This window comes from Heptranchias perlo, chromosome 32, assembly GCF_035084215.1.
Source record: "Heptranchias perlo isolate sHepPer1 chromosome 32, sHepPer1.hap1, whole genome shotgun sequence".
In the NCBI taxonomy this organism is placed as follows: Eukaryota; Metazoa; Chordata; class Chondrichthyes; order Hexanchiformes; family Hexanchidae; genus Heptranchias; species Heptranchias perlo.
The window spans coordinates 17,746,220-17,770,723 of NC_090356.1; the positions used below are offsets into that span (position 1 = coordinate 17,746,220).

The 24,504-nt window shown below is 41.1% G+C and overlaps 1 protein-coding gene across 1 annotated transcript; it reads right to left on the bottom strand.

The window, feature by feature from the left end:
* Window positions 1-568: 568 nt before the first annotated feature.
* Window positions 569-24,411, bottom strand: micos10 (mitochondrial contact site and cristae organizing system subunit 10). The gene is made up of 4 exons (XM_067970511.1): window positions 24,306-24,411; window positions 3,659-3,706; window positions 3,033-3,142; window positions 569-768 (listed from the first exon to the last, which is right to left on the bottom strand). Exons 1-4 carry the CDS (start codon window positions 24,367-24,369, stop codon window positions 760-762), a joined length of 231 nt encoding a protein of 76 aa, XP_067826612.1. The 5' UTR covers window positions 24,370-24,411; the 3' UTR covers window positions 569-759.
* Window positions 24,412-24,504: the final 93 nt, after the last annotated feature.

A 24,504-nucleotide genomic window follows, 5' to 3' on the forward strand; every position in this document is an offset into this window, starting at 1 on the left:
TTTAGCAGCAATACATTATCACACTGTAATTTATTGTTAGCTACATGGTGGTTCTAGATTCCAGAGATTGCACAGAGGGAACATTCCAAACCAGGAGCTCAGCTTATAGTCTGACTATAAACACAGGAGTGATTTAAAATGCCCTCTGGGGGAAGGCTGTTGTGGAGAGCAGAGGCCGTGTGCTGCAATGCTCCTGCTTCACAAGAAAGCAAGAGCTAGCCTTTCTTTTAATAACTCCAGCTGTGGGTGTGTGCTCCTTTGCGCAGCTCCTGTGTGACAAGTAAAAGGAAAGACTTCCTTAGAAAAAGATTCCTACGACCACAACAATGCTGAAGACAGACGAGAATGTTTCAATAAATGTCCATTTAAGGAGAATATCAAATAAACTAAAATCAGGTTTAATTGCATGTTTGATAATTCAACAACTATTTTCAGAACTCCACCTCACTTGCTCATGCCATCAGTGGCCATATTTTACATGTTTTCCCAGATGAGCCCATCTGTTAATCCTTAGTCCTAAACAGTTTCTCATTTCTATGCACAAATGGATCAAGCGGCACACAATAAATAGGACTCGTTAGCTCTTTTTATTAATGACGATTCTAGTGTACAAGTTTGTGAAATTAAATAAAGTACAACAATAAGAATCTCTATTACAAGCACACAGGCAGAATTAATCCACGGAAAACTGGTACTGTACAGTAAGTGCAGAGTCTGAGAAAATCATCCTAAGGCGGTACAAAGGGAAGGTCCTTATATTTATTGGTCCTGTTAAAAAATTAAAATTTCCAAAATTAGTATTAAGTTTAATTCTGCATAATTTAAGGCACAGTGATAATATTCTATTATTATTAAAGAAGCAACACATAAAATGACTTACATCTACTGTGCTCCTCAAAGAAAACATTGGCATGCTTAACAAATAATAGAAAAGGGTGGACACCAAACTGAGAGAGAGAGAATTGGGAAGAGAGGAGGGCCTCCAACAGCATAGTCAAAGAGAAGAGTTTTGGAAGGAAGTGGCAAGACAAAAGGATTTGGGAAGAGAATTCCATGATAATCTTACATCCGGGGATGCATTCCATCAAATTTGTGTTCTTGACACTGCACTTGGGAGCACTAGAGGCCTAGGAACAAATCAGCTTCCTGGCCTCAGCTGGGGAAGCTCTTTGTGTAGAGAGGAGATACAGAGAGGTTCGAGGGAGAAAAGGTTCGAACAAAGAAGGCTGAAAGGGAGAGGAAGATGGGCACTCTCTCATGGCTGCATAATTAATTCCCATTTTGAAACATTTATCTTGACCATTCAAGCCTAATTTCAGCTAAAATGCAATACATAGTATCATATCCACCAGACAAGCCCAAATTAAGCTGATAGGAAATTGCACCTTGTATATACTTTCACATTTGTCTACATGTGAATTATAATTTCAATTTTATTTGGGTTCTAGTAGGATGAACATTCTGCAGGTGAATTTCAGTATTTCTGGTTTACTCTGAAGCTTTGAGAGTCACAACTGAGTAAAACAAAGGGACATGCAGCACATACTATTTATCAAAAGCTTAATTGTCCTGCCCTGAAAGCTCCTCGCTGGGGCCAACTTCATGGGCCTTGACTGCCCTATGATACTTCATCCAAGGGGCCATTCTTCATGCATGACCTTAGACATCGAGTGTTGGTGGGATATTCAACTATAGAGGGCATCATTGCAGAGTCCAATCTCGACCTCATGACACCTGCACAATTGCATTTTGTAGCAGAAGCAGGAATCATAACTGCCAAACAACCAACCCCCCTCCTCCACTCACAAAGAAATCATTACAATCTTACACCAATCGCAATATAGTCTATTCTGGATAAAAACACACCTGATCCAATTGTTGCACTTTAATATACAAACCATATTCCACGTAATGTTATTGTAGTTTGATTCAAGAATAAAATGTTCAACTATTCAATTTTTAACAGTTATAATGGAATTTTAAACACATACATTGAAACAGAGCTCTTGGTTTTAAAAATTAATCAATTTGGAATAAAATATGTTTTTAGTTTGGACCCAATTAGTGAGAGTTAACCAGCCTGTGTTAGAAAAACTTGTGAAATGGCTATCACTTGAAATTTGTTGAAACTTCCTCAGGAAAAACCTGGTGAGTATTTTGCTAAACTAAGTAATTTATTAAGATTCAACTACATTAGCAGTATTTTACGTGGATGGCAGTTGGGAAACAAGTGGCCTCACTGCCTTTAGGTCTGGTGCAGGAAAAGCAGCGAACTCCTGATCAGTATCCAGCACCCCCTGCTGCAGGGTGCATGTGTGTGAGGATCAGGTAAGGAAGGAGTAAGCCTGCTTCCAATGCTCCCCATAGTTAAATATATCTTCCTTGTGGGACAGTGAGATCTAGAAGGCATGGTTCAGTGGTAGGATGTCCTACAGCTTTGCAAGGCCAGTAAGGGGCTCCTTCCTGTAAATATTCTGCAAATGTGAGATTCAAGGGAAATGGAGGAAACACATGTCTAAGGAAAGGAGAGACCATCTATCCTTTGAGCTAACTTGTCAATGATCCTTGAGCAGAAACAGAGGAGCCGGTCATTGTCCATGACCCATATTGGAATTGCAAGTCAGCCAATGGAGCAAGATTCCTCAGGGCACTGACCTCACTCCTGTGTCCATGGCATCCAATGCAGAATAGTCTTGGTACAGACAAGATTGTGGGCTGCCTTTCCTATAATCTGCAGCTGTGGCACCCCATGCTGATCAAACCCTATCCAGTAGAATTCATGACAGGATTCAATCCTGAAAAATGACTGCCTGATTGCCAAACTCCTGAATTGCCAGAGATAAAGTGGACCAGTAGGTTTTGTCTTCATTGACCATAATTCCAAGCTGCTTACATATGACAGCACAAACTCCCTTGGCAAGGGCCCAACAGAAGCTGAAGGAATGGGCTGTTGAGAGATTGTTTGATTCTCAGTATCATCTGCCCTAATATTGAGCAAAATCACAAAATTAAAATTCAGTATCTGTACTCACTTTGACAAACTTTCCGTGCAAGAGATATGGAGACTGGAAATCATTCTGGCAGTTAGCATAGGCCATTCCTATACCCATTCCTGCACCAAAAGTAATAGGCCATATGCGCCCTAAACACAAGAAAAAATAACATTAGGCTAAATGTAAATACCTAGAACATGGAATTGGTTAAATATATTTTTTACAATCTACTTAACTCTGAATTTCTACAACTGATTCATTTGATTTTTGTTTGATACCCTCTCCCTGCCTCTTCTGAAGGCACAGACTTGAGCTGGCATTTGGTTCCATAGCCACACTCAGCCATTGCGCACCTCACTCAAATCACCATTCTTCATGTACGCGTTTAGACAGTGAGTGTCAGTACGCTATTCAACCAGGGGGAGCAACATAGCCCAGCCTGATTCTTACCTCACACGGCATTAATTTGCTAGCAGGGGTTACTGGATAGTGTCAGCACTTCCCACAATATTGCTGAGTCATCCATTAGGAAGCACAACAGCAGTCTCAGAATGACCCCAGCCTCCAGTCTATATGCTCCCCGAATTTTCCTTCTCTCCATTACGACACTCACAATCATTTACTGTTCCATATATGCTCCATAAACAGTAAATAACAATACTTACGCTTAAAAGCGATGACAGAAAGTACAATTCCTAAGCCAAGGCCAGCACCTGAGAATATAACAGAAAATAGAAGTATAAAAATGGCTCAAAATTTAACCATCAAAAACTAAAGTGCACCAGTTCTAAAAACTGCTCGAATCAGTGGCATTGCAGCATTTAATATTACTGTACACTCACAACTCTAAGTCATTTATGTATGTTTTGTAGCTTTTCTCAAATAACCTGATATCTACCCCATCAATACTGGACTAGTCTATAGACCTCTCCCCTCCCCCACCCTGATGATTTTTGAGGCCAGAGAGGCGCAGGGGGTGTTAAGTAAGTTCTGGCTTTTCATCTTGAAAGAGAATCTTCCTTAGGGGCAACTAACACAATTACAACTTGGAGTCAAGTCATGGTGTTCAACAAATTGCAGGAACTACTGCAGGGGAAAAAACTTCCGCCCGCACAACTGTGAATTTTAGCTTGTCTGGCACTATTAGTCTTAACAGATTGATTGTATAAAGAAAGACAGGTACCTACTAACCCAAACTAATAAATGAACACACTTCAACTCAGTGCTAATTAGCTCCACGTCAAAGACTTTAAGACCAGATCTACCCGCTCCCGAAAAAAAGTTTACAGTTTTTGTATTTTTATATCAAGGGCTCCCTGAAGGCTTGATGAGCTTATCAGGGATGTAGCCGAGACATACAAACTAGGAGGTCCCAGATTCAATTCTTGGTCTATGCTGAGTTAGTTGATCCAGGGCAATACTCCGGAGAAAGGGAAAACAGAGCTGAGGGGTCCGGCTTTCCGCTTCGTATAGTTATCGAGTGACACCCGGTAGAAGTGGACATTGGCTGAGGACAGAACCAAGCTTAGCTGTGATGTCCCTAGTAGTCGCATAGCCTGCTGAAACTCTCAGTCCATGCTCACACATGAATATCATGCACTTGGGTGAGGTACTGGAAGCCAACCTAGATCTGTGGTACTGCACCTCAGCAAGGAGTCAATGCCTTGAGGGGAGAAAATTTGGCAAGAAAAGGGAGGGAAAAGAGATTAAATACATCATTTTGGAGGATGGGGCGAAGAGATAAGAAGTAAGTTTTCTAAACAAATCAATTACTGGTTAAAAGGAATTGGAAAATATAATGCACGTACAACAATCTCACATCCAGCTGTTACCTCACAGCCGTCAGCAGACCTCTCTACCACAATTTTAGAGCACAGAACCAGTAATAGAATTTCAGACTGTTAAATTCAACATTTATTTTGTGAAATATGCTAGACATTTTCAAAGCCAGTGTAAAAAATATTTACTCAATATTTAACTTGCTAATAAACTTGTCTAATAGTTTTAAACTTTATGTGCACATTATGTCGCAGCCACAAACAAGCCAATTTGCATCTTCCACTGGAGATTTTGGTAATTAGATCAGTAAGAATTTGAGAACTTGTTTAACTTTTTTGTTCAAGCATTTTTGAACCTCAAAGCCCACTACAATTAACAATTTCCTAAAATACCATGCACAGAAATTATACCTAACTAGTACAAGTTAACCATCAACAAGAATGTACAAAATAGGGAAACATTTCGACCTTTAACCTTCATCTCTGCTGCACACCACCTGTCTCCCAGACAGAGATGCATTAAGGTCTTTTTCTGTTGCCCTTAACCCTAGGGCTGGGGCCCACAAGAAGGGACTTTATAAAGAGGTCAAGTCTGCATTTTGCAACACATCTTTGTCTTTTTAAGTATATATGTATTATTTCATTCTCCTCTGTTGGAAACTGACTTTTACTCTAAATATTTAAAAACAGTGTTATGAAAAATTTATAAACTTTACAAAAATAAGCTTTGCACAAGGAATTATTTCATCAGGAGAAAAGCAACCTGGGTATGCAGTCAGTCAGTGCTGCTGTAGGCTAATTTATTTATGTAGTGTTCACATTTGGATTGCAAAGCCATTTATGTATTGGAGTGGAATCATATAGAAAACACTATGTAAACTGCAAATATGCTAAAAGAAAAGGGGATGAACTTCTGTACTTACTGCTTAAATATGTTGTACGGATGAGGCTTTGTTTACTCTTTAATGTAGAGAAACACATTAAAACATGTATGCAGTCCTGAATAACTAAAACATAGTAGACTGAAAGAGTTTTGTGGCATTTTGGAATCTGCCATCGAGAGGCCTCAGAATGGAACCTTTGTAATCAGAATTAAAATCAAACTGTTATGTTTCAGTGCTGTCCAGATGATCTATAACCAAATTTATCAATATATTCCAAACTGCTTTAACCTGATTGTACAAGTAGTTTATGCCTGAGATTATCTGATTAGATGAGAGATAGTGGGCACCACGCTGCTACTACTAGTGAATCCTAATCTGCAACTCTACATTATATGCAGCACAGATACAAGGCTGGTAGACAAGGAATAAATAACTCCAAGCTAAACAGCAAGAACAAAGATCAGAGATTTCAGAGGCCAGTCCTGCCAAGCTTCATTGTTTGGAAGAAAATATATACAGGTTAAATATAAAACTCACTGTTTAACTCAAACTATATTTAGTACATATGCAAGCTATTCCCAATGACAACCGAGCTGGGTGTACATGATACCTACCGTCAATGGTAACTCTTCTTACAAAGCCATCACTAGGCTTTGGCCAGGTGGCCATGATCGGAAGGAACATTGCTGATTCAGTCATTATAGCCCAGCCCAGGGCTGGTTGGGAGCACGTTCTTCTTTCAAAATTGAGGCAGTCTTAATTCCATCAGCACAAAGTACATTGCTGAACACAATCAAACTGTGATTGATTATAAAAACTGCATTTGTTACATCTTACAAATTAGAAACCAATACACAAAATAATATTTTGAAAGGCATTTATATAAACCTTACCACATCTTTGGGGAATGTCTCAAAGTGCTTCACTTACAGATAAATAATTTAAAATACAGCAGCTTCCGTAGGCAAATGCAACACGTGGATAAAAGCCTGCTCTTCTAATAGGGCTAAGTGGGGATTTCTTGACCTGAACAGGTAGATGCGGTTATCCTCAACTGAAGGATAGCACCTCTTGCAATTCAGCATCTCCTCAATATAGCATTAGAGCATCCGCCATGATTGCACTGTAGTCTGAGTGGTGCTGAGACCCTTAACTTTCTGTCTCAAAAAGGTGATAGCTGAGCCAAGCTAACACATTTTGAAGTTATATGCCCAAGATAGTAACAATTTTTGATCTATCCCTGTAACCCTCTAGCCCCTGCCCCCAAACTCTCTGTTCCTTCAACTCTGGCCTCTTGAGCATCCCTCCCCCTTCACCCCACCGTCGACAGCCATGCCTTTAGCCACCTTGACCCCACTCTCTGGAATTCTCTCCCTAAGCCCCTGGACCTTCACCTCCTCCTTAAAACTCACCTTTTGGTCACCCCTACCAGTATCTGCTTCCTTGGTTTGAACATTTTTTGATTATGTCTACAGTACTGTGGAATGTTTTTCTACATTATAGGTGCTATACAAATATAAGTTTTTGTCGTTGTTTATGTAAAATTCTTTTCATAGTGTTGGTTTCCTGGTCTATAAGCCTTGACCCCACACCTCAACTTGGAAAAATCTCTGTACTCGGTACCAGTGGTGGTACAGGGATCCAGGCTGTGGATGGAGGGCCACGTGAGTGAATTTTTAAACTGTGTTGCAAAAAAGTTCTCTTCCTTCCCCCTTCCGGATCAGTTTCAAGTAGCAGGAATACATGACATGCAATCTGGTGAAGGCACTGTTAACAAGTACAGTGAAAAAGGAATGGTCCATCTCGCCCTTAAGGTGGAAACTTCAGAGAGTTAATCTATAACAGGGCTGAAAATCTTCTACCCAACTAAAGACACGGTGAAGCTAATTTTGAAGGCACACAGAATCTCTATTTCCACATGCCCAGAAAATACAAATGCATCAAGAGGAGCCTGGGAAAGAGTCCCGGGACAAACCCTATCTGACGATGACTAGGATTCGATTTGTAAGGCAACCTGTAATAAACTGAAAGACAGAAATTAAAATCAACCTCAGGAATTCTCGCACAAGGAATTGCACTTGTGGAATTTCTGCTGAGCCTTTACACCGTGACATACCTCCCTTGCTCCTCCCAAGACACTTAATACTGGCAGGCTGTTGGGTTTTCTCATAACTGCACCCGGTCGGTACACCCCCTCGAGGTGGGGGGCAGAAGTCCCCTCTGCCCCCACCACACCAATGTGGTTGAGGCACCGTGGAAGATTGCCCAGTCTGAGGAAATATATTCCATGCGACTGAACCAGTGCCTGGCTAGAACAGCCCTGCATAAGTCACATGCTAAGCACCCAGAATATGCTCCACCCCACCCAAATAGGCTAACCAGCAAAGCACTGGTGATAATCAAAACCCACTAAGCATTGATAGTGTTTGAGCACATATTAATGCCAATGATAGCCCCAGGGTCATCTTCAACTTCAAAACCTCAGCAAAGCTCGCTTACTACCCTAATGTATCGTATGTACATTGTGGCACAGTATTATACACCGTAAATAGAACGGATGTTAATGCATTGCAGCGGAACAACTGCAAGAAAATATTTTTTTTAAAATATAATTTAATTCTGTTACCAGACAGATTTCAAGAGAAAGGCAATTTTTAGCTATGAGGGTCATGAAAGTAATGCCCTGTTGGGAGCAAGATGGAAACTTCTGATTACCCAAATCCATGGAGTATCAACAATGAATGAACTTCGTAGGGTGCAAGTAAAAGGTTTAATGGAATTAGATGAGTTGCTAAGGAAAAACTGGCCTTGAACAACAAACATCTAGTAGTACAGCAGGCGAATGTCTGAACCCCATAGAATTAGCAGCAGAGAGAAGAGTCTTACTAACTTTTTCCCGTCAGAAACTCTGTACGGTATGGGGCAAGGGGCCAGCAACAAGAAACAGTTCTATAGATTATAACTTATCAGCCGTCCTTCTATAAATTACATAACTGCTCTCTCTAAACCATTACTTAACCTTCTAAAAAAAATCTAACCATGTCCTTTTGTGAGGACATGAAGGTAGGAGAGAACTATTTCAGCTTCACTATTTTGTCGTTGTATTGATACACCTGGAATGTATGATTTGCTTTCTAGACTGAAGTCAATTTCACCTCCAACTTCAGGGCCTGTAACAGGCCTCCCTCCACCCCATTAAATGCTTCAGGGCTAACAGCATCACATTGTGACCACCAGTCCATCAATACATGCACACTACACCAAACATCAGTAACATCCCAATGCATAGTGGCACACTACAATTAGTACTTTCAGTCGAGGCAGTCACATTGGACAATCTATCGCAAGTCACAAACAACAGGCATCTGAAAAGGGGAATCAGGATATGTGCACTAGAGAAAGTTACAGGTAATATCAATGCACCAAGAGAAAGTTTACCAGAAAACTAGGCAATTGCATAAGACCATTGATCAAATGGGGAATATAGGCAATTCCCAAATGGCTACACTGTAGCCCACCATAGATAAAATAGCAATCACAGATGCTTGAATTATCAGGAGTGACCTAACGAATAATCTTACATATGATCAGTTCTAGCGAACTGAGATTAGACAAGGATTGTTGTCACTTCTGAGGGAAGGTAAGTGAAATAAACCAAGATGGTCACGCAAACATCCCAGAAGCCACCTAAACAGCACTGACAGAGATGCAAGACACATGTTGCTTTATGTATGTCTCACAAAGCAGTTTTATAAGAGATCTGTATTAGGTCAACTGCAGCGCTTGGGAAAGTAAAATTATTAACGATTACAAGGCTACTTTCTGAACCACATCTAAAGTAACCAGTGCTAACATGAAAAACAGAAAATCAACTGTAGGGTGCTGTTGATTGTAGGTTCCTGCACCTGTCTCCAATTCAGCTTGCTCATGGACAAACTAGTCTCAATGGTGGTTAATTAAACAGGTTATATTCTAAAAAGTTTGTGTCCAAGATAATAAATAGCAGCTCAGATTTGCAAGCAGTGAAAGAGGAATTAGCATAGAGCTGCAAAAAAATTTAAAATTGACTGAAGATTCACTCATTTTAGGATGCAGTTCACTTTTACCATCAGTAGCATCTAGCAAGGCACGGAGAAGATGGAAGTAAAATTACATTTCCCCTCTCCCCACAACACCCAAAATAACAAAATCTCATTGCTGGGTTAGCCCACTTAAGAATAATTATTTTAGAAGCGTGACTGCTTCAGTCAACTGCAGAATTGTCTTTAGAGAAGTGCAGAAATTTAGTAGCAAAGCCTGGTTCAATTTTCACCTCAGTATTAAAAATCAAATATATGGGAAAGGTCACAGAGAGTGGTCTTAGCAACAGCTTTAACATTTACAGGGTCTACTAGGTTCCGGCTTTTGCACACAATTTCCATTATATGGCAACACATTGCCTAAAATACTGTCCACACGAGTAAAATGTAATTAATTACACCACGACCCTACAGATGGTTTTACTGTGATTTTGCTCCCAAGTCAAGCTTTAACTCCATAGCAGTTACACAATAAAGGTTAAATTGGCAATAAAATACAAATGATTCAGTTTTGTTTTTGTTTAGAATGCTGACAGCATTTTGTGCGATGTCTCTCAAAGAAAATACCTCCATGAAAAGCCATACAAATAAATTAACTACTGAACACTTTGATCTCAAACAATTTGCCCTGAAATCTGTAGTGACATGCTCTTTGGAAATGAGATCTACATTTTCAACAGTGCCCAAATCAGTGCTTTTCTGTATGGTTTAAATTGCTGGAAAGGTCTGAAAGAACTTTAAAACATCCAAAGGTTCAAAAGCACAAGTATGAAGGGAATTTTGAAGACCAGCAGCAACGAGTGGTCGAACAGGTTGGATGTCAGGAGGTTATTCTTTTCCCAGAGAATAGTGGACCTCTGAAACAGGCTGCCGTCTCATGCGGTAGACATCGATTTGCTGAATTCCTTCAAGCGAGAGCTGGACCTGTTTCTGGCTGGGGCAGAGATCACCTCTTACAAAAGGTAGGTACTGCATAGAATTATCAGGGCCAGAGAGATCTCATGGACTTGTTACTTGTTTCAATTGCCCTGGGGTGGGGGGGGGGGGGGTCAGAGAGGAATTTCCCAGATTTTTTCCCCCCAAATTGGCCTGGGTTTTTAAATCTAGTTTTTTGCCTCTCCCAGGAGATCACATGGCTTCGGGTGGGGTATATATATAATATACACACATACACACAAGGTATAAACAATTGTGTGGGACAGGCTAGATGGACCAGAGGGTCTTTTCCTGTACATCATTGTTCGTTTGTAAGAGGAGACTCCAATCACAATTTTATGATCATGTACCTAGAATGAATGATAGATGTCTAGCAATCCCAAGGAGCAAGCTGGCTTGGCAGACCATAAGATAAATGGTGCACGAAAAATAATCGTAATCTCAACGCAAATGAAACATCAAGAACACCACAGGATTGAAATGGAGTGTCACCTTATTGCTGTCCCACAGACCATATGAAGCGGAGGAAGGTTAAGCAAAGTTTAAGTATATTTCACTAAAGCTACTTCATTTGAAAATTAGGAAAAAAACCTAGACCACTTCAAATACTTAGAACAGATCTAAATTAGAAGGGGCACTTCAAGACAAATCATTTTGAACAGAAGCTAACGAAGTCCCTTAATAGTTCACATTCTGTACTTCAATTCATGATTTATAATCAAAAGTACACACCTCAAATGACTGAACAAAATACCTCTACGACAGCTACATTCAATTATTGTTTCTTGTTAAGTTGCACTTCTGTGGAATTCTATAACTGAGTAGCACATGAAATACATGTACATCAACAGACTTAACAGGCATTGTCTATTCTGTTCTGCGGGCCCACACCCAGTAGCAATTTGGATATAGGCTGCCAAATCAAATTCCCTCCCGCTCACATGCACACAGAAACAGGCATACACAGACAGAGTGCGCGCACATGTGCATACCAGCGCGCGAGAGGGAAGGCGAGTGATTGGGAGAGATCGAATAGACAGTGGCATGACAGACAGTTCAACAACTTGCATGCCGCTGTCTATTCGATCTCTCCCAATCACTCGCCTTCCCTCTCGCGCGCTGGTATGCACATGTGCATAAATGCAAGTTGTTGAACTTTAATTTAGTAAAACATCCCAAGGTGCTTCACAGAAGAGATAACCCAGAGTGAGGGGCAAAGACTAGAGCAGGGAAAGGAAGAGTAACAACCCAGAGTAAAGGGGAAACACAACAGGAAATAAAGTGGGGGGGGGCAACAGTGAGCAAAGTGGGGGGTGGGGGGTTGAAGAGAATGGCTCAGAGCAAGTGGGGGGAAGAGAAGAATCCAGAATGGGAAAACAGCCCAGGGCAGAGGAAAAAAATCACCCAGAGCATGATGGGGGCAGGGGAAACCCAGAACTTGCTTTGGGGTGGGGGTGGGGGGGGGGGGATACACACGACCCAGAGCATGATGAGGGGAGAATGATCCAGAGCAAGGAGGTGGGGGGAGAAAGAAAGGAACGACCCAGAGCGTGATGAAGGGTTGGTACGAACTAGAGCATGATGTTGGGGGGGGGAAACACGACTGAGAGGAATGAGGGAACAAAGACAGAAAAGGGAAGAGGGCAAGGAATAAGAAGGACCAGGAAAAGTGGGGGATGTAGGAAAGGAGAAAGGGAAGAGACAGCATGAGCGAAGAAGCAAAAGCGGTGATGTTTACACCACATTCTTTTGTTCACTAGTTTAACAGTCATTAACCCAGGAGTTTGACACAAACGCATTAACCAGCATGTTAAATAGTGCATGAAGATATTTCATCTACTAGGTTAGAGGGCTGATGAGAGTGCTTACCCCATTAAATCTGCCACTTCCCTACAACATGGTTTTAAAATAAATAGATAGTACAAATGGATTTGGACCTCAATTTAATCAGGCTCAGCTGGACCAAATTTCCATGCCAAACTCTGCCAAGTGTAGTTAAAAGAAAAACTGCAGCTTCAGAACAGAGCACCAGATACAACGATCAAGTCAACAAAAAAAATGGGTCAGTAAAAAAGTGACCAGTGACATGTTTGAGATAAGCACTCTACCTCCCCCTCTCACTCACTTACACTGACTCTGGTGCAGTTTTATTTACATGATTAATCTTTTTTTCTTTCTTTCCAAAGATTGGCTTTCATGTAGGTATGGCAGACTCAGAATATTACCAACAATATCCAATCTAATTGTTTCTTTCTAATGGAAATGTTGACATACATTTCCCTTACTCAGCTTACCCTGCAATCAATGCCAATTTAATTAAAATTGACCAACAGCATGACTGGCATACTTGGGTTATCATTCAACACCTGAACACAAACCTTCAGGCACAGGCTATAAACTGAACATGCTAACCATCATGCTACCTCAATACCGTGAATAGCATACAGCTCAAACGATGCACTGCATCTTGAGGAATATTTTTGATGCCCAATTCTAATCATAGAATGACCTGGCTTTCATTGAAACTTTTGACCCATTTTACTGCATAAAGTTGCCAGATAGTTCTTGGGATTTAAATTGTTTTTATAATTTGATACTGATTGATGGAAACAAGTATCGCATTAAATTAAATAGTACACGAGCAATTAGCCGGGCCAATGTAAAAGTGGTTTCAAAATGGAACAGAAGTCTTATTGTGCTCCAAAACATTAATGTCATTGAGTGCTCCCACAATATCTATTATTTATGAAGTGCACTATTGGTAGTTCTGTGCTGTGGATCAGATTCTATTGGGATGAGATGGAGGATGCCAAAACTCATTTAAAGTGTGACCTTCATAACCCTTCAGTAAGAGGTGACCTTCATTATCCATTCCCAGGCTGAATTTGAGCTTGCTGCTTCAGACTAACATTATGCTCATTAAAATACCGTGATAAATATCAAATTGAGTGCTCCAATTTAGGAGCTTAACAGTAAAGCACACAACCTTAAAGGCAAATTTCTTTTCTACACATTGTACATTAATATTTCAACTGAGATACAATAGACAGGAATTCCTACTGATCTCTTTAAAGACAAGAAACTATTTCTCTGAATGGAAAGGCTGATGGTGTAATAAAGGTAATCATGCTAAAACCAATCCAGCAGTCCTTTTGTATTCAGCCATATAGATAGATAGAGAGTACATTGTCATGCTGTGTCTGCCTTTGTGTTGCAATTTGCAATGAGAATTCAGCTAATAGGGTTTCAGTAAATGCAAACAGACTGCTTTATTTCCATATTTATTTGGTACTTGTTTTTAAAATGTGAAACCGCCATCTGTATAAAATTACTAGAAGTGCAGCGACCTATATAGGGTATCAGATTACACAAACACTACCAACCCTAGCTTCCAACAGAAGTCCTTTTCTCTCGAGGTAGGTTTCGCTCTCCCTTGCCCCTTCAATTTCTCGCCCATTTTTCTTTGTCTGCCTGGTCTGTCATTCTTCTTGTAATCAGACTGGCAATGCCATCGGTAACTGGTCAGAGGCCAGGAACCACCCTGGCATGGCTGCTGTCTGATTTTCCTCCTCCCTTCCAGGGAGATGCCAGTCCACGCATTCAACTTGGCTCAGATTAGAAAGTCAAACCTACATCCATTCCCACTTCATGATAATTGTAAACAATTTTACAACACCAAGTTATAGTCCAGCAATTTTATTTTAAATTCACAAGCTTTCGGAGGCTTCCTCCTTCCTCAGGTGAATGTGGAAAATTTCCACATTCACCTGAGGAAGGAGGAAGCCTCCGAAAGCTTGTGAATTTCAAATAAAATTGCTGGACTATAACTTGGTGTTGTAAAATTGTTTACAATTGTCAACCCCAGTCCATCACCGGCATCTCCATATCAGCACTTCATGATATGCACAGAGCTAAAGTGCCACTTCTTTGACTTCAATTGCTACTACCTCCACAGCAGACCCAATTTGCCAACAGGTGGCAGTTAACTACAATTATACAGTAAAGAAAGATTTTTTTTTAAAGATCATCTAGAATTCACAAGGCTGAAGTTAAATTCCCAAGTACATTTTTAATTCAGCCAATTGTCTTAATGTCGTCATGCAGAACACTTTGCAAAATGATTTGTGAGTATACCCAACCAATGAATGGGATGAAAATCTCCCTTCTCTGGTGGCAATAAAATCTGGTGTTCAGTCTCACTTGGTATGGAAAACTTACACATTACTCGGGTGTCACCTCTTCTGAGATTAGCATAATATAAGCAAGCACCATTCAGAGGGCTTGGCAAGGTAGATGTTGAGAGGATGTTTCTCCTGGCTGAAGAGTCTAGAACTAGGGGACATAGTCTCAGGATAAGGAGTCGGCCATTTAGCACTGAGAGGAGGACAACAAATTTCTTCACTCAAGAGGGTCGTGAATCTTTGCAATTCTCTTCTCCAGAGTGCTGTGGATGCTCAGTCCTCGAGTATAGTCAAGACTGAGATCGATAGATTTCTTGGATTCTAAGGGAATCAAGGGATATGGGGACCGGGCAGGAAAGTGGAGTTGAGGTCGAAGATCAGCCATGATCTTATTGAATGGTGGAGCAGGCTCGACGGGCGGTATGGCTTACTCCTGCTCCTATTTCTCATGTTCAGCCCCTCACCCATCCTATATCTGACCTTGCACTGATTGATGCTGGCACTGGCTGCAAAAAATGTGAAATATTCCATTCCCCGCAGTACTGACAGACATCCCTGAGCAATTACCAGCAAAATTAAAAGCTAAATAGAATACAGTTACTTTTATAAAAGAAAAGAAACTCTGCAGGGTGTGGAAGCTGGATAGAATGGAGTTTGCAGTTTCTACCAGCGTTAATAGGATGGTCAGAGAAAATAAGGAAGTTATTTATCACTCGTAATAAATATACATAAGCACACAGAATATCTAAAAAGTTGCATTTATATAGCACTTTAAGTTGAAACGTCTCCATGCACTTCACACAATTACTTTTGAAGTACACTTACTTATGTAGAGAAATATGACAAGCCATCCTGTGCCAGCGAAGTCCCACATAGAAGGATGAGGTTAGTGACCTGTTAATGTCTGGTTTTGGTGCTAGTGCTTGAGGGGGTAAGTATTGCCCGGGACACCGTAGAATTAACACACAAAAACAAGCGGTAGAGGGAAATTAATCCTCCGTTTAACTTCTCATCTAAAGGACAACTCCAACAATAAAACATTCTCTCAGCATGGCACTAGGGTGTCAACTTCGATTGCAAGCTGAAATCCACAATCTTTTGACCCAGAGGCGAGAGTGCTACCAATTATTTATTTAACGCATGCCGACTCAGTGAATAATTCCAGCCATCTTGGGGCATTGTTATCCCACCAATGGAGGCATGCTGACACGCAGAGCAGCTTTGGCAGGAGTTGGCAGTAGAGCAGGAGATCTAACATGAGAAAAAAAGAACAAAATGTATTAAATGGTGTGGAACTACAAAATATTCAAACCAGAGGGGGAGATAAATAGTGAATGGAATTATAGGAATAGTTCCTGAATAAAGAAATAAACAAACATCAACGTGAACAGTAAAGGACTCTCACTATTCATATTTCTGGTAATTTGTCAAATGTGCCTGAGAGAATGTCCTAATTAAAAGGAACATCCTGGGTATCTGGCCTCAGTCCAAGAGCAGCAAATTTGTTCTTCACCTTTACATTGCAGCTAAGTGTCATACAGGGCTTGAAGCGACACGAGTCACTCCACTTACTATTACAAGGGGAATCTTCCTTTGTTCCTTTGAGTCCGGACATTAGAATCGACCAAAGTAATTTGATTTCAAGCCTTTGAAGAAAAACAAAATTAGGACATTTTCCCTACATATAGTTCCATAAATACAAAGCTCAGTAAGCCTATCAATGTGATGCTGAGCTGTGAAAGACTAAGATTTCATTTAAGCAATTTTACAATGTTGAAATCGGTCAAGAAAATCCTCACCAACAACTGTATATCTATACATTGCGTCACACTGTCTTTTTGCCACTTTTTCTCTCTCCCTTCCCTGAAGGTGGTGACTCGTACTGGGGTACAGTTCCACAGGTACCGAGTGCCCTCTACTGCTTCATCCAAGTGGCCGTTATTCTTAAATGAGCCTCGACAGTGAGATGAGAGGCTTTTCAACAATGGTTCATGATTCTGAACCCAATCCTGTCATCTACACAAGTGCACTATCTACCTGGGGTCATTGTATTGCCATCAGGAGTAGTATAAAGATTATTGTATACATGTGAACTAAAAAGGTACCTAGTAATTTTTAATTATATATTTCATTCTTCCAGAACTGGCTATGTTTGGAGACAGTATTTCTGTGTTCGAGTGAAGTACATGAGCAATTTATGATAAATTATCACACACAAAGTACATTACCACATTAAAAAGAAATGACAAGTATAGTTTTTCCTGAAGTCTGTTACTACTGATACATAAAATGAGACTAGTGACAACTGGGTCAATGTACTCAGCCATACAAACCAGAAGGTCCCAAGCTTGACTTCCAGTCTGTGCAGTTAACTGATTTCAGCCAAGACACCAAGGGAGGGGCAGAGCAGGCTATAATTGGCCTCAAAGAAAAAAAAATCACTTATAACTCTTGCTCCCGATTACAAATCAATGTGCCCTGCTGGGTGAGGACAGGACCAAGTTCAAACGTGGAGGGTATCACACCCAAAGACTGCTCATATTTGGCTCACACATGAAGATGGGGATGGTACTGGAGGGCTGCTAGCACCTAATGAACCACACCCCAGCACGAATCAACACTTTCAGGAGAAGAAAATTGGGGAAAAAGTAATTTAAAACTTTTATAAAGCTATGTACTGCATAATGCAAATTTCCTCCACCTCCCAACACCCACCCATGCGATCTAGAAATCTGTTTCCAAGTCTCTGATTATTTTTGTACCAGCTGTAAACCACATTGACAAACATAATTAACTAAATATAAGTTACATTTCTAAATGTCATCCAACAAAGCTCGAAACTAAAACAACAAGCTGACACAGCATGAATGCCGTCATAATAGTTCTCTTTAAAATTAGTAGGAGCTGTTACTGGTGTAGTATAATACTTTGGTTACAGCTTCACTCTCAACGATACACAACACACACCCTGTTATTTGGCTCATGTGATTTTAAAGAGAGAAAGATTATTCTTACCTCCCTTTGTAGCTCAAAAAGACAATTTACTATAAATATTTAATAATAATAATCTTTGTTTGCAAGTAAAGGCATTTCATTAGAGTAGATTCACACAGCTGAACTCGAGCAAGAAAATCCTTACTAAGTACAGTATATTCATTAGCTGCCACTGACTGACACACAGTCTTGTTGCCAATTCCTCTCCTCCATTCCTGAAGGTGGATTCCTGCTGGGGGAGTTCCACGCGTACGTTCCATATCTCACTCAAATGGCCATTATTCACGTGAGCCAAACTTTAAGTATCGGCAAGCTATTCAACAGTGGAGATCATTACAATGAACCCAATCTAGTACTCATCTGATATCCTCACATGCATACTTTCCAATATACATAAAGATAGATAGATATCAGGAACGTTAAGTTGATACTTACCCTCTGTAGCTTAAGAAATACTGAAAGCAATTGTAGTGCTTCAACTACCACCCTGGTTGAGATCAGCTAATTCAGCAAAGACCTGGGGATTTGCCACGTAGAAATTACAACATGGAATCAGGTTGTTTGGCCAAACCAGTTTGTATTCATGTTTATCCTCCACACAAGTAGTCGTCCTAATCCAATGTGCCAGCTCCGTTCCTGAATCCCTTTAACCCGTATCCTTCAACCACCTATCCAGCCTGTCCTCAAAAGTTTGTCTTTGCTACAATCACTCCAGTAGTGCATTGCACAGCCTGTGTAAAAAAGGGTTTCTCTTGCTTTCTATCTTAAATCTCTTACATTAAATCTTATATCTATGTCACTTCATTCTAGACCCTTTAATCACTAGAAACAGTCTGTTCTATCCACTCTGTTCCATCACTTCATGAGTTTAAACATCGCTATCAAATTACCCCTCAATTTCACAATCCTTTAATTTGATTTGTTGCTTGCCCTGATCACTCAGGTCCCAGCTGCCCGGTTTCCCTCAATGCAACATTATCAGCTCGCACTTTTAGTAGTAACTTGTCATGCAAAAAAATTAAAAATTAGACTTGTCCTTGCATGTTTAGGTTAACAGCAGGCTAGATGCCCTGCCACAGCAAATTATGGCCCAATGTCTTGTGAACCTGAACTCCCAAATCCCTCTGCTCTTCCACATTACCCAGTTTTCCCCCAAAGTATAATAAGAACATAAGAAAAAGGAGCAGGAGTAGGCCATATGACCCCTCGAGCCTGCTCTGCCATTCAATCAGATCATGTCTGATCTTCGACCTCAACTCCACTTTCCAGCCCAATCCCCATATCCCTTGATTCACCTAGAGTCCAAAAATCTGTCTATCTCCGCCTTGAACATATTCAATGACTGAGCATCCACAGCCCTCTCGGGTGGAGAATTCCAAAGATTCACAACCCTGAGTGAAGAAATTCCTCCTCATCTCAGTCTTAAATGGCCAACCCCTTATCTTGATACTGAAATTACTTCGTTTTTTTTTAAAAACCAAATCAGACTTACTGATGTTGAATTCTATCTACCACCTTTTTGCTCATTCCACCCTCTTCTCAATATCTTCTTACAGCTTCCGTTGGTTCTCAAAATTATTTACTATGTCTCCTATTTTAGTATCAAGTGCAAATTTGGACACCACTCTCTCTATCCCTATATCCAAATCATCGATAAAGAAAACAAGGCTTCACTTATGCATCATCTTGCTCCCTTTTTATAAATACTTACTTTTTGTGTTAAATCTAAATAATGTCATAAGAACATAAGAAATAGGCGCAGGAGTAGGCCAATCGGCCCTTCGAGCCTGCTCCGCCATTCAATAAGATCATGGCTGATCTGATCCTAACCTCAAATCTAAATTCATGTCCAATTTCCTGCCCGCTCCCCGTAACCCCTAATTCCCTTTACTTCTAGGAAACTGTCTATTTCTGTTTTAAATTTATTTAATGATGTAGCTTCCACAGCTTCCTGGGGCAGCAAATTCCACAGACCTACTACCCTCTGAGTGAAGAAGTTTCTCCTCATCTCAGTTTTGAAAGAGCAGCCCCTTATTCTAAGATTATGCCCCCTAGTTCTAGTTTCACCCATCCTTGGGAACATCCTTACCGCATCCACCCGATCAAGCCCCTTCACAACCTTATATGTTTCAATAAGATCGCCTCTCATTCTTCTGAACTCCAATGAGTAGAGTCCCAATCCACTCAACCTCTCCTCATATGTCTGCCCCCTCATCCCCGGGATTAACCGAGTGAACCTTCTTTGTACTGCCTCGAGAGCAAGTATGTCTTTTCTTAAGTATGGAGACCAAAACTGTATGCAGTATTCCAGGTGCGGTCTCACCAATACCTTATATAACTGCAGCAATACCTCCCTGTTTTTATATTCTATCCCCTAACTGTACATGACAAACTGTCATGTACAGTTTGTCAAGCAAAACCTTCCTTTCTGTTTCTCTTCATCTAGAATATATGGGTAGTGCCTTTGTCCTTTGGGTCACCAGGGTAGCTCCACAAGCTTTCTAATATCATCTTGGCCACATTGTTACTTGCTTCAGTTGGTAGCACGCTCATCTGTGAGCCAGAAGGTGATGGGTTCAAGCCCCACTCCAGAATTTCAGCATCAATCCAGTGCATTACTGGAGAAATGCTGCATTGTTGGAGATGCCACCTTTCGCACGAGACATTAAAATCATGGCACATGCACCTGTTGAAGAATTAAAGGAAGATCCCTCAACCAACACCACCAAAACCAAATTAACTTTTATTCATCCCACTGCTGTTTGGGAGACTTTACTGTGGGTAAATTGGCTGATGCATTTACCTACAAAACAACAGTGACTACACTTCAAAAGTATTCGTTGACTATGAAGCACTTTAGGATGACCTGAGATCATGAAAGGTACCTATATAAATGTAAGCTTTTTACTCTTTCTCACCAAATTTTGCAAAGAATAGAGCAAATGTCAGTAGGGACAATGTTAGTCCAGTCTGAGATAACCACCCAGCAATCAAGCTTGTAGTTGTGCTGTCTAGTGAACTGCACGTCTTGACATCTGCTTCACTTCTGGTTGTCTTCGACTCTCCATAAAGCAGCACCTGAACAAAGGTAGATGGCAGTAGGTGGTACAGATGGCTGGATGGGGTAGTATTTTCTATAAAAGTTTTTTTTAAAAACAAAGAACTCCATTGCCCCAGCTGAGTTTTCACTCCTTTAAGAATCTTATGTAAAAAATTTGGCATTTCTCATTAAAATTGTAAAGCTTGTTACATTTATTGCCTGGATTTTTGCATGCGTCAAACAATCTTATCTAGATTCTGTGATTCACAGGTAACAAGCTGATCTAATATGTCCTTATTCTGTGACATAAATAGCTGCCCAACACACCGTAAGTGGTTAGTTTTATTCCATGTGCTATTGCACAGGAGATCAACTAGTTTGCTCAATAAATAGATTTGTCATTATAGCAAATAATGTACAAAGTTCACTCCAACTTTTTGTAATGAATGGCACACATTCAGCAGTGTGCAAAAGTTGTATTTTCACAACATGATTTATGAACTCAATATGAGGCAGGAAATATAAATCAACAACTTGGATTTATGTAGCACCTTTAATGCAGAAAAACACTCAAGGTGCTTCACAAATGGATACCAAGCAAAGAAGGAGAGGGAACAGGGAAGGGCAGGATGCACAAGAGACCAGCCAGTGGAACGGAGAGTTTTTGTGGGGTTGTAGGAGGCTAGAGATAGAGGGGCAAGGCCATGAAGGGGTTTAAGCACAAGGATAACAATTTTACATTTGAAGCATTGGGACCCTGGGAGCAAGGGCAGAAGTGCTGAGAAGGGGCAGAGGCAAGCAACGTTATAGAGATAAACGTAGGCAGCCTTTGTGATGCAGAGGATATGGGCACAAGCTGAAGGTTGCCGAGGTTGCCAAGACTGCGAAAAGTCTGGTTCAACCTGAGACATGGCCAGGAAGGGGGACGGAGTCATTGGAAAACATACAGAGTTTGTAGTGTGGACCCGAAGACAATGGCTTTGGTCTTCAGTGTTTAGCTGCAGAAAATAGCAGCTCATACAAAACAAGCAGTCTGCTGCTGACACCCTCATTCATGGCTTTGTCACCTCCATACTCGACTTTCAATGTTCGCCTCTGCCCCACCTCAACTCCTTTGCTGCTGAAACCCTCATCCATGCCTTTGTCACCTCCATACTTGACTTTCAACGCTTTCCTGGTTGGCCCATCCCCCACCCTCCGGAAACTTCAGCTCATCCAAAACTCTGCTGCCCGTGTCCTATCCTGCACCAAATCCTGATCACACATCACCCCTGTCCTTGCTGATTTACAATGGCTCCCGGTGTCCCAACACTTCAAATGTAAAATTGTCATCCTTGTGTTTAAACCCCTTCATGGCCTTCGCCAGCCAAGGGGGAAAATAAAAGGTGGCATGACTAGGACACAGGAAGAGGAGGAAACAGGAGCAAAGAGCCCAAGAGGGGAAAAAAAAAGGTAGAAATAATGAGCTTGGGTTTGGAGCAGCAGACAAAATTCAAGTTACATAGGCATGGCAGAGAGTAGAAGACATGTCCTGGTCACAGAGGACCTTCCCCCTTTACTCCAAATGCCTTGCAGCTGATGAATCAAATGTTGTTACAACCGGCACACTTGGTACCTTAATGTTACAATAAATGTTAAAATATCTAATTAACTATCAGTCCACAGGTGCAAAGATTCACTGGATCAACCACCTCACCAAACACTGAAGCACTCCACATAGCAAAGCTCACAAGTTCAACAGAAGTTGTCCTCCTTTTTAAAAAAAAATGAACCTACCTGTGGATTTGGTGGGTAAAGGCTGTCCCCAATTCCCTGATGGTTTTTTGTGTTGCCAAAGTTTAGTAACTAAATAGCTATAGTGCATTCAAGCATCTCCAATCTTTTCCTGATGCAAATTCCATTTGGTTGGATTCATGCACACTAAAACACAATAAAACGTAGACACACTGCGCTCCTTTCCTCTTCGCCAGTACCTCACCCAAGTAGCATTTCAACATGGACGAGCCTAAGCAAGCTACTTGAGTGTAGTACTGAGGAAGTATTGCATTGTCCGAGACGCAGCCTTTCAGGCAAGACATTAAACCAAGGTCCCATCTGTCCCCTCAGGTGGACGTAAAAGATCCATGGCACTATTTGAAGAGTAGGGAAATTTTCCTGGTGTACTAGTCAACATTTATCTCTCAACCACCAAGAAAAAGTTATGCTGTACTTGCCTACATAACCACACTGATTACACTTCCAAAGTAATTCATTGGTTGTAAAGTACTTTAGGATGTCCTGAAGTCATAAAAGGCATTATATAATATAACACCCTTAACATAGTAAAAGTTGCCAAAGCACTTCACAGGAGTGTAATCAGACAAAAATTAACACCAAGCCACATTAGGACATATGACCAAAAGCTTGATCAAAGAGGTAGGTTTTAAGCAGTGTCTTAAAGGAGGAGAATTAGAGAGGCTAAGAGGTTTGGGGAGGGAATTCCAGAGGTTACAGCCTAAACAGCTGAAGGCACAGCCATCAGTCCTGGGTCAAAGCCAGTGGGGGATGCACAAGAATGCAGAGTTCTTGGAAGGTTTTAGGGCTGGAGGAAGTTACAGAGATAGAGAGGGGCAAGGCCATGAACACAACATAAAAATGTCTTTCTTTACATACAGTCTTTCTTTACTTGACTGCCAGAGCATCAGTCAGGCCTCATCTTTTCCTCATAAAAAGCAAAATACTGCAGCTGTTGAAAATCAGAAACATAAATAGAAAATGCCAGAAATACACATCTGTGGAGAGAATAGACAGGTTACTGTTTCAAGTGTAGACTTGAAACATTAACTTCTCTAACTGACCTGTGTTTCTCTAGTATTTTCTGGTCCTATACTCACCTAACATCCACACTTTCTGGCAGGAGCCATCAGATAGTGATTAGGAGCAGAAGCTGTGCTGATTTTCCCCCTCCTAACCCTCCAAGGTCGAAGGGCCAGCCAACACTCACTATCTAGGTTAACATGTGAAGAATGGCAGTTGGATGAGGCATCAAAAACGGCCGATTATCTGCGGAACTCACACCCAAGCCAAAACCAAAGCCTTCATGGAGAAGAGAGAAAATAATTAATGAGGAAGGTAGGCGGACAGACACGGGGGCAAGGGCACGGGGGAAAAGACCTTTAATCCCTTGTGCTAGCACTATTTAAAAGTATTGCGGGAAATAATAACGCGGTCTTTATTTGCTACATGGTGCCGTTATTCACAGCGGGCTGAACTGGTGCTACTAGTTAAACCGAATCAGTGGCAGGACACCTTGCCCAAGGCCTGCAAGCTAGGCCCCGGACTCAATCTCTGACCGCTCCGTGACATACCGGTCCACGAAACCAGCCGTCAACTCAGGAAAGGACGTGCCCGAGACATCGGCTGCAGTCTGAGCAAATTTACCTAATTTCACCACCGTATCCGCCAAGCACCGTTCCACCTTCTTGCCGACTTCGGCCTCCGCCATCTTGCACTTCCCTAGAACTAGCTCTCGCGAGCATTGGACGAGATTTGGCAACAAGTGGGAGATGAGGATCACGTGACCACAGAGGAGGAGGAAATTCTGCAATAAATTCCCAAACTTCATCCATCAACAATCCTA

Excerpts from the sequence above, each read along its gene's own strand:
- micos10 (XM_067970511.1), bottom strand. The coding sequence starts at position 24,369 with ATGGCGGAGGCCGAAGTCGGCAAGAAGGTGGAACGGTGCTTGGCGGAT. Across the intron at positions 3,707-24,305 it reads GGATACGGTGGTGAAATTAG|GTGCTGGCCTTGGCTTAGGA; the intron begins GTAAATTTGCTC and ends TTATATTCTCAG. Across the intron at positions 3,143-3,658 it reads TTCTGTCATCGCTTTTAAGC|GGCGCATATGGCCTATTACT; the intron begins GTAAGTATTGTT and ends TCTTGTGTTTAG.